Source organism: Musa acuminata, chromosome BXJ2-3 (genome assembly GCF_036884655.1).
Source record: "Musa acuminata AAA Group cultivar baxijiao chromosome BXJ2-3, Cavendish_Baxijiao_AAA, whole genome shotgun sequence".
Classification (NCBI taxonomy): Eukaryota; Viridiplantae; Streptophyta; class Magnoliopsida; order Zingiberales; family Musaceae; genus Musa; species Musa acuminata.
This window is the reverse complement of record NC_088340.1, coordinates 40085085-40095676: the sequence shown is the minus strand read 5'-3', so window position 1 is coordinate 40095676 and position 10592 is coordinate 40085085. Positions and strand designations below refer to the sequence as shown.

The following is a 10592-nucleotide window of genomic DNA, read 5'->3' as shown; positions in this document are numbered from 1 at the left end:
TAGTGTTGGTGCGTTACTTTGCTATTAATCTCTTTTCCTACAAACAAAGTACATCATCAACTGGCAGTTCTCTGCCTGCCCTGTAAGCCTAACATGCAAAGAGACATACGACCGTGATGTGTACTCTCTCTCTCTCTCTCTCTCTCTCTCTCTCTCTGGTTTTGAATTGTTTTAGGAATATACTAAACCCAAGGGTCTTATTGTTTGATTGCCTTTTAATCCGTATCAACTGTCGGCACAAAAGATCTTATTGTTTTCCTGTATTCCTTCTTAGCTGTTCCTTGTTGTCACTCGATGACTGACGACTAGGAACAGAATCAGAAATGGTTGGAGCGCTTTGCGTGATATCGGAAGCAATTCGTTTCACTTTATCACGCCTTTTCCTCCTTCATCTACAAATTGGCCACCAAAGTTAGGCATGCGCTCTTGTCTCTGTCTGCTTGTACACATTTTATCTTCCTAGTAATGCTTTGCGATGAAGCTTTCGGATGGATGGCCATCGAAACTGTAGTTTAGTCCACCACTTGGGGGTGGGTCTTTTCTGTAAGAGGAGAGGAGTTACGCCAAGGTTTGTGCTCGTAGAAGAAAAAAGGAAACAAAGCGAAGGCGATGATTCTAGGTTAGGTCTTGCTTTGACACCATCGCTTGTTCCCCTTATTGGACCCAACAGATCCCCCACTCATTGCACCACGGCATAAAAAGGTAGCACTACTGTGCGAGTATATTCTTCTCATGTTGCATCACATGGCCGGGCTTTCCCCTCTTTGTTTCTCAACTTTCTTGTCAGCTGGTCCACTGTCGCAGGGCAGAGCTCCCTCTCCATGTCTCAAGTATAGACAGACCCTTGGATTATCTACGACAGACAGCCTGAGACATCGGGGATGGGTTGGTTCCATCTCTTTTCTCACTCCACAATACTTGCTAAGATCAGCTCCCCACTCTTTCGATACTAGATAGAGGATCTGCTCCTCACCCGTCAACTTGGATGCGGCAGCTTAGCATCATCTCCCCCATTAATTGTCACAGGTAAGTGACAAGATGAGCATTAGCTGGTAGTAGTTGCACCAAGAATCTTGTGATCACATAGCGGTCTGGATTCATTGGAACTTATTGCCCGAGAGACAGGTCTTAGCTGGATGTTTTTATCGTGTGTCCTTTTGCGGTACATTAACCCCTAAGCATCGCTTTAATTCCCTCGACCATCCGCTCGCTGCATGCTATGGTAGTAGTGCTGCTTCCTTCCTCCATGGACAATCATGGAGCTTTGGTGCTATAAGACGACGACGACTCCTCTATACATACATACATACATACATAACGTATTTGATTTCTTCTGTTTTATGAGAGGATAAGCATCTCCTTCTCTACTGTCTTTCGATAGCTTCCTCATCATGGCACCAACCCTTCTCGGATGAGTCATGACTGCTTACGAGTCTGATGCCTTTAGCAGCTCTTCTCTTTTGTTTCGGAAAACAAAAGCAATTATCCCAAATACAAAAAATGATTCCTGTTAGAGAGAGAGAGAGAGAGAGTGTGTGTGTGTCACATGAGCTTGCTAGGTTAAAGATGTTCTCTCCTATGCAAATGCATACAAAGTTCTATGCAAAATGGTCCCCTAAACTCTCTCTCTCTCTCTCTCTCTCTCTCTCTCTCTCTCTCTCTCTCTCTTTTGAGTTGAGGAACATGTTGATCCACGAGAGGGGGCCTCCAAAAGCAAATGAAAGGTGGGAGGTAAATAAATAGAAAGCTAAGCCTGTGGGTGAGACATTATTATTGAATTGCTTTTCCATGGGACCACTATCCCTCGAAATTATTCTAACTCCTCTCCTTTTTAGTCCATTGCAACTCATCCTCTCTCTCTTCCTTGTTTTCTCTTGTGTGGTTTCTCCTCTCCTCTCCTCTCATCCCCAACCCCCCCTCCCCCCTTTCCACTGCCTCTTTCTATAAAATTATCAGTAGCTTCCCCCTTCTCTTTCTCCCTTCTCTCTCTCTCTCCCTCTCTTTCTCTCCCTCTCCCTCCCCCGCTCTCTCTCTCTCTCTCTCTAGTTACTGTTCTATTGATCGCATGCCGGTCTTTCGGATTCCTCCGGTGCACCACGAGTGGATGAAGCTGCCAGCATGATCTGATCATCCCTTGGATCTGTGTGTCATGGACCTCCGCAGGAGATAAATCAGGTCATCTGGCAGTTTCATCTGCTGATGGGAGCATCAGAAGAAAGAAACCCTAAACCTAGTTCATTAGGGTTTCATCCGCTGTTTTCTGTGTTTGTTTGTCCTTTCTTTCTCCTGGCATGTGATCTGATGAGGAATTTAGCTGAATCAAACCGGAGAAGAGGATAAGAGGGAAAGCAAGGGCCTCTTCTTAAGGTCTTGTACAAGAAAAATGACTTCTGCTTGGGATGATTTATCTCTCTTTGGTAAGTACTATGTCTTAGTTTCTTGCAGATCTTTCTCTGACTTTACCAATTAAGGTGTTGCTTGTACAATCCTACATAGGTCGATGACACTAATTTGTAGTACTGTTAACAACTCCTCCACATGTGTCTCCGAGCTTTTCCTTTTTCTCTTCTTTTTTGTGTGACTGTGAGATTTGATTGTAAGTACTGCTGAGGACAGATGCAAGAAAATCTATACATACTCTTAGATGCTTCAGAATCGAATTTAAATGCGTATTAATCTCAATTTTTCCAATTCCCTGATTCCTTTTTTCCTCCCAAAAAGAGAAGAACATAGATGGATACAAATTTTCACAAGTAGAATGAATATTTATTTTCCTAGCTACAATTTTTCTGTTGAATATTTGACTTTTGCCATCTCTCTCTCTCTCTCTCTCTCCCCTCCTTTGTGTGTGCTTTGGCATGTTCACAGAAGGCCATGTCAGCTGGAATATCCACAAAAAGAACTCTATCCTGCATATCCACATAGGTTATCTTTTGTTTTGTTGCATTTGGTCCATTTAACTTGCTGATTATAGATTTCCAAGAGTGCACTGTTGGCTACTACCAATGAGATCTGACACTGTTGGCTTCAAACCAAGTAATATTATCCACTTCTTCATTTCATGCAAAAGCTTTTACTACCTCTCTCTGTCTCTCTCTCTCTCTCTCTTCTCATTTTGATAAGTATAATGGGCTAATTTACTCATTTATAAGAGCTGTGATCCTTTCTCCATGTACCACAAACTGCTTTGGCTAAGTCTGGAGCCTCTTTATTTGATTTCCATGGAAGTTTCTGAGGCCTATGTTCAGTGCCATCTTGCTTTGGACCCCAATAAGTGTAGTTATCCCTTCAGAGTTTAATGGCTTCTGTCCATCTTTAGGGTTGTTCTCTCATGATGCATTCCTTGTCACTTGATCTTAACATCAATATGTATGACTGGCCTTTCTTAAGACCCTCTTTAAGAAGCTGCAAAGCCTGTCTTTGAGGTGACAGATTAAGAGGGCTGCTTGATGAAGGAGACATGAGAAGATCTCCAAGCTAAGCTTAATTATGAACTTGCATTTCTCATAATTATCTTCTTTTTACAGTAGACATGCCCGTAATCTCTAGCTAAGCATCATATGTGTTGACATAAAAGTCTAATTAATTGAACAAAATGCAATCTATCTTTTAAATTGTTATGTTATCTTTTGTTCGGAACATCGAATGTTCTTGCGTTGAACCAGCCATCAATCTATGACTCTGCTCTTATCTCATCAGATATAAAGTTGAATTTTGTTGTTCTTGCTAAAAGCCTTCTCTGGATGTCAATGTGTCAGAATCATCAGAAGCAATTACACCTCAAAAGTATGGTATCAATTTTCCTTAAGCTGCCACTGCTCACAATTAGTATGCACTTTGAAAAAGATTGAAGCTTTTGCTCACTGTTCTATATGGATTTCAGCTTTCTTCTAAGAAGAAAAACATCAACTTCGACTTCAGTTATTATTTTCATTGGTAAGATCTTGATTCGGAAGCATGAAAATTGCTGTGTTAATTTCCAAGCATACACCAAATGCTTGTACTAATTGTATCAAACTACACCTCAAATTTCATCTAAATTTGTCTTGATAGATTGTTGGACACGCGTCGATATGCTTGATTTTGTTTTTTTCTTCTTTTTCAACCAATTATTTTGTTTTTGCCTTTGTTATGCTTTACATGTAATCCACAATTCTTGTTGTCTTTTAATTTTCACGCGGTATTAACGGCTAAACTATTTTTCTTGGAATGCAGTTGAAGAGTGTTTCATTTCATATTTTGTGGGTTCCCTAAAAGAAAACTCATGAACTTCCTTTCATTCATTTGAATTTTTGAAGCAAGCTACTATGAGTTTATCACTCTCTAATTGAAAATGAAGCAAAAATGATACCTTCAAAGAAAATAAAAAGCTTTTCAGATTCATCAATCATGTTTTCTTCTGAATTTTCTAACTATTTTCCCCTTAAACTGCTCTTTGCATTATGATTAGGCATTCAAAACTATTGATGCTCAGAAGTCTGCAGAAACTAATATATGTTTTGTTCTTCCTGCTTGAGATAGATTTCATGTTTCTGAATTGACTTGTGATTCCCCATGGGAAAACAATAGCATCCATCTCAAAGAAATTCTTGTCTACATTGGTAATCATGCCTTAGTGCAACCATACATCAAGAACATAACTTTAGTGTCTCTGGAGCAAGTAATGATTGTTTGGAAAGCTGCTGCCTTCCAACAGACATCTTCTCCTTCATTTTGATTTTGTTTGCTAAGAGGCAGCTTCTCATAAAACATACATAGCAGTAGGAGCAAAGTAAGACATCTCTTAGATGCACTGAAGAGAATTTGAGGATGGAAGAAAGGCAGCAGTTTGGAAGCTGGAGAAGAATTCAAGCTGGTGTTTTCTGAACTTAATACCAAGAATTGACCTCCAAGATGTCTTTTTCATGTGCAAGTGACCAGTTATTGCCATCCAAATTCATACAGCATGAGCAGTAGTGTTCCATGCAAATGCAGCTTAGCCATTGATTCACATAGTTGTTGCAGTACTCAACTATTGCAGTCAGGGAATCACAAGCCTTTTGCTGAGTGCCAAAAGAGCATAAGAATAAGCTTGAGTGGCTGCACAAGCACAGTGCAGTGATGGGAATAAGAGGAGGAGATGAGCTCTTCATCTTGGAGAAGGTGGGTCAGGGAAAGCATATCATCCACAGGATGTGTCAACCTTTGAAAAGATTGCTCACTTGGAACAAATTTATGCTCAAGTATTACACTGCCAAATTACTTTTAAAGCTTAGATTACTCATTCTCTTTTCGCGAAAAGATTCGATATTATAATTCTAATTGCCATTTGATCTCAGCCTGAAACAGAGATTTTGGCAAGTGTTGCTTGCTACTGTAGTAGTGTGCTACCATTGACATCATTGTGGTCATTCACAGAGGCATGACCGTGGAAAGCTTTTGTGCTGTATCAAACGAGAGAGATCATCAACATGTATTTGATTCAGTTTATGTACAATGAAGAAAAGGAATTCGTCGGTGTAGTTCCGATAGCCATCATCAAGGTGGAGAATTCCTTGAAATCCACCTGCCCGTCACCATCAGCGTCAACCTCCATGATCATCTCTGCAGCAATCTCCTTTGTTACTTCCTCTCCCAGATTAGTCATCACGCTCATAAGCTGCAAGTGCAATTACGACGAGAGGTTTCGAGACATCAAAGCTCCTTCATACCTATAGATCACATAGACAGATAGATAGATAGATAGATATTACGAAGAAGAAGACATGCAAGGGAGAAATATCACCTCGCTGGGTGAGATGTATCCATTGTTGTCTATATCGAAAACCTTGAAGGCTTCTCGCAGTTCTTCTTCAGCCTCAGCCTCAGTAGCCTCCTACAAAGCCCCGAAAAGCAACTGTAATTAAGAAGCATCGATCACTGAAGTTGGTAAAAGCGTTCGTTCCATGGTCACCTTCGTTCTCATAGCCATCACGTTCAAGAATTCATCAAACTCTATGGTGCCATTACCATCCACATCGACCTCCCTGATCATATCCTGCAGCTCTTGCAGAGTTGGTTCTCGGCCTAATGATCGGATGATGGTGCGCAGTTCTTCGAGCGTGATGTGACCTGCAAGCAGATTTCATCTTAATATAAGCATCAAATCTTGGTCTGCGTCTTGGAACCACATAACACAAGATAGAAGGAGAACAAAGACAAAAAGGAAGAGAGACAGAACCATCTCCATCCTTGTCGAAAAGGGAGAAGACCTCCTTGTGCTCAGCTGTGAGATCCATGAAACCGTGCATTTTTTACAAGTCAGAAGTAAGCAGGGTGGTGAGGAGCAACAAGAGACGATGGATGATGGCCATGACGGATGACAAACACAGGCCTTCTTATAGGCTCTGTGTTGACTTTCTTGACATGTCTTCTCAGTACAACTTCCAAGAAAGAGTGTTGGCAATTTTCTTCTGGGAGAGGAGGAGCATTTGTCAACCTCTGTCTGCGCTGAAACTACTCTAGCTTTTCCACGAAGGTGGAGGGGGTTGCGTCGCCTCCACCGACCAATGGTCTCGTACTAAACTCATCTGTGATTCGAATGTCCCAATCACACGTTCTGCAGCACGTCTGCTATTTGGGCCCCAAAACAAACCATTCCTTTAACGAAACCCAATCCCAAATATACAATGGACGCGTGGGCTCCAACTCTGGCCGAAGCCCATTTCGGACCGGTCCCACACATTACCGAAAACAACGCTTTTGCCCTTTTGTTACGTCATCACAACATATCCGCCTTTTTTTTCTGCCCTCTTTATTTGTCTTGGTTTGGTTATCTAGAAGACGAGCTTGCGGCGGGGGAGAAGGGGGCGGGACTCCGGGACGCCGGCGGCGAGGTCGTGGATGGTATCCGCGACGAGGTCCTTGAAGATCTGCCGCTCGATTTGTCGGATGGCGTCGGACATCTCGGCGGCGTGGCGGGCCCACCCGTCGGCGGCGAGCCCTCCGGCCATGTCCTTCCGCACGGCGCAGCAGGCGACGGCGTCCTGGTCGTCCTCCGCCACCTGCTCACGGATGCGCCGCACCTCAGCCCACACCTGCCGCAGCAGTGCCTCCTCCTCCTCCTCCCCCTCCCCGCCGCCTCCCGCGGGGGGGCTCGAGAAGGCCTCCCAGGGGGACACCCGGCGCTTGCGGTCCAGGATCTCGGCCACAGTGTCGAAGAGGAGCCGGCGGTGGAGGCGGGCGGCCTTGGTCGCGTCGCCCGCACGGCGCCGGCGGCAGCCCTTCTCCAGGACCGCGTACACGTCGTCGGACACGTCCCCGTAGCGGCGGCAGGCGCGCACGACGTCGTGCGCGTAGGCGTAGTCGTGGTCTACTGCGTCGGGCCCGCCGTCCGCGTCACCATGATTCGTTGAAGCCGGTGGAGACCACTCCAACTCCTCCCACTCGTCGGCTGCCAGTTGATCTGCGGACAGGATTGCATCAATGTTCGCAAATACTATAACGGATTCAAAGCAGGAGGCTGTGGTTTCAAATCAGATTCTAAAGCGAAACAGAAAGGCGCCGTTGGCCTGCCGGGCCAGGTTGGTCACAGCTGGCACAAAGAGGAAGTGGGGCCCATAAGGCGGAGGACAGGGAGCGCGGGCAGTTCTGTTGGTGTGTTTTACCTTTGAAGTAGATGGAACGCTTGGCGAGGGGAGAGGGCGAAGGCGAGCCGTCGTCGCCGAGGTACGACGACGAATCGAGCACCGAGACGGGGCTCGGCTGCTGGTCCGCCGCGGTGAACGCCGCGATGCTGTGCAACAGCTTGTCGCATCGCTCCAGCAGGCTTGCCCCTGATCTGCAGTCCTCCGCCCTCGATCTCTGCGTCAAATGATCATCCACCATCCGTGTCACTACAAACTCGAAACTCCATGAAATGTTGCGGGATTGCGTTGGTGGAGACGGAAAAGGTTGTTGTACCTCCAAGTCTAATTGAGACGACGCGCTGATGCTACTCTCGGAAAGGCTGGTGGAGGAATCGTCCTCCGCCGATGCGTGGACCTTCTCCTCGGCAGGTGAAGCCGACGTTGGCCTCCGGCTCCTCGGCGATCGGACGGCCAGCGGATCCGAACCCACCCTCTTCGGACTAGACTTTGGGGAACCGACGGTCGAGACCCTCCGCTGCGGTTGTGCACTCTTCTGGGCCGCTGCGTTCAACGGCCTTCGATGCACCGCCGAGCTTGGGCTCTCGGGCGATATCGGCGCTCGATACTTCCGTTCTTTTCCTTCCTTGATGGTCCGCTCCACCGCCGCCCGCTCACGCCGGACCGGCCCTGCGCTCTTGCAAGCTGCGCCGGATCTGGGAGGTGGCGGCTCGCTCGATGGCCGCCGCGGGGACCTGGATGTCGGCTTCATGACGACGATCGGGGAGTCGCGGTGGATCCGGCCCTCGTGGTCGTACGTGAGATTGCGGCGATCGATGACGTGGTGGTCCGACAGATTGGAGTGGAGGAGCCCTTTGAGCTGGACCGCTTCCAGGATGTGCTTCAGAGTCTCCAGGTCTTTCGCCGGCTCGTCGATGCCTCGCATCCTGAGCCGCTTCTCGATCTCGCAGTAGAGCGCTGCCGACCGCTTCGGCTCCGGGAAGAAGTCGTCGGCGTCAAAGAAGATCTTCCGCTGGAGCGGTTGAAGCAGGGTGCTTCTCGCAGCCGGCTTGGCCTTCTTGGCGTCGTTAAGCCGGAATCGGGCCGGATTGACCGTCTTAAAGAACTCCTCGGCGGATATCGGAGTGGCTTCCGCTTGCGGCGATGGCTTGTGGAACGATCCTGCGTCCGCGAATCCGTAGCTCGATGGATCTCTCCGAACTCGTGACTCGGAGGCGGATCGGCGGAGCTCGGCGCCGTCCAGCTCAGCTCCACCTGCGCTGCCGGAACTCGGCAGGGAGTTGAGCCCCATTAGCCGCACTACGACGCTCGGGGAACGCCGCTGCTCCTCCCCGGCGTCGGAGGCGTCAGATTGGCCCCCGGGGGTCACGGGGACCGCCGTCCGGATCTCCCGTGGTCGGAGCTTTCCTCTCGCGTCAACCACCGCGCGGCTGTCGAGAGAAAGCCTAGGAGAGTCTCGGATCCTCCAGGTGGTCCTCGCCCCGTCCGCGACCTCGAAGATCGGGAGCGGCAGCGGAAGCGACCGCCTCGCCGGCGTCTCCGACACGGAGCTTCTCTCCGGCGAAGAAGGGCGGGGCTCCAGCGGCCTCGAAGGAGGATGGCTCTCCATGAACAACGACGCCGAGGAAGCTACCGAACTCTCCGACGGCGACCTCGATCCAGCAGCCTGAAATCGACCAACCAACCATTAGAAGACAGCATCACAAAAGGAAAGAAACGCATCCAAGATCTCATCTTTTTCTCCAAAACCCTCACCGAGGAAGTGGGGAGGCTTCGGGTGGAGTAGCGGCGCCTTCCGGCGAGGATTTGGTGGCGGTCGAACAGATGGAGGAACCCAGCCATGCACCCCATCTGCCGCTCGAGGCGCGGCTCCTCTAGGACACCTCCATGGCCAACAACGCCGGGCGTCATCTCCTGCTCTTCTTTCTACACGGATTCTCCGCCGCCCGTCTCAGGTCAGATCTCAACCTCTTTTCCAGACTCCAGCTCACACCTCACACACGCATACACATGGGAGGCTTGTGCGCTGCATTCATTCATCGCGACTCCCGCTAAAGAGCTTTTAAAGTGGATAGGCAGGCGGCAAAATGACTCTATTGCCCCAGTCCTTCTCCCACAATGACCAAGGCGTTCCCACGGCGCATTTAGATTTTGTGCGCCCGTTTACGCCTTTCGAGTTCCGGGTGAGTTTGACCGCGTCACGACGAGTCGAGACTCCCTCCGCCCTCGCCGGTCCTACTCACTCACCACTTCGAGGCAGGCAGTAACGTTTACTGACCATATCCTCGTTTGCAACAACCACAACTATTATATACTAATTAAAAAATAGATTACAAATTAATTTAGTATCTCTTAAACAAGATTACAGCGTCATTAGAGACGGTTGTAGGTCACATTAACGCGCGTCACGAGATCCAGCGTCCCGTTACCGCACCACGTGACCCGGGAAAAGGGAACGCGTCGGCTATCTCGGCGACTGTCGCTGTCTCACCGATTGCAAGTATTCCCTCGGTGACCACACCAGCGTTTTCTCCAACTCCCCGTTATATAACGCCCCGTGACCAGCAGTAGCACGGAGAATGAAAAGATACCAACGGCGTTAGGCGTTAAGGGGAGTTGGAGTTGATTAAAGTGCCATGTGGCACAAGTCTCGTGGGTTGGAGAATCAAGTGAGAAAAAAGGAATCTCCTATTCCATGAATAGCTAACTAATATGACATCAAAGCACATGAGATGTCAATAGATTCCAAAGAGTAGGCGTTAGTGACACAAGATATGGATTGGGACTGGTACAAATTGGCCCATTGATTGACTGGTTTGGGACCATCCTAGGATGTGTTAACCGTGAAGTTGCTGTGTGAGTATATATAGTCTTTGCATAAGATAAATAGTGAAGATAGGATTAGATTTCAATACCTTTAGCAGCAAAGGTACTTATAGTTTTTCATTTGATTGGATACTAAAGTCTTAAGACCTTCTTATTTCATAT

The 10592-nt window shown here is 47.8% G+C and overlaps 2 protein-coding genes across 4 annotated transcripts; both read right to left on the bottom strand.

Moving 5' to 3' along the window:
- Nucleotides 1-5416: 5416 nt before the first annotated feature.
- Nucleotides 5417-9623, bottom strand: LOC103978833 (protein LONGIFOLIA 2). 3 transcript variants are annotated; one of them, XM_009394780.3, is made up of 7 exons: nucleotides 9360-9623; nucleotides 7921-9270; nucleotides 7626-7821; nucleotides 6200-7423; nucleotides 5933-6090; nucleotides 5765-5854; nucleotides 5417-5690 (listed from the first exon to the last, which is right to left on the bottom strand). In XM_009394780.3, the coding sequence occupies exons 1-4, from the start codon at nucleotides 9513-9515 to the stop codon at nucleotides 6795-6797; spliced, it is 2331 nt and encodes a 776-aa protein (XP_009393055.2). In that variant the 5' UTR covers nucleotides 9516-9623; the 3' UTR covers nucleotides 5417-5690; nucleotides 5765-5854; nucleotides 5933-6090; nucleotides 6200-6794. The 3 variants fall into 3 exon arrangements, with proteins under 3 accessions (XP_009393055.2, XP_018679469.2, XP_064956933.1); XM_018823924.2 differs by having other exon boundaries at nucleotides 5417-5638; XM_065100861.1 differs by having other exon boundaries at nucleotides 5417-5854.
- On the bottom strand, nucleotides 5462-6257 carry LOC103978835 (uncharacterized). Its single transcript, XM_009394782.3, has 4 exons — nucleotides 6200-6257; nucleotides 5933-6090; nucleotides 5765-5854; nucleotides 5462-5638 (listed from the first exon to the last, which is right to left on the bottom strand). Exons 1-4 carry the CDS (start codon nucleotides 6255-6257, stop codon nucleotides 5462-5464), a joined length of 483 nt encoding a protein of 160 aa, XP_009393057.2.
- Nucleotides 9624-10592: the final 969 nt, after the last annotated feature.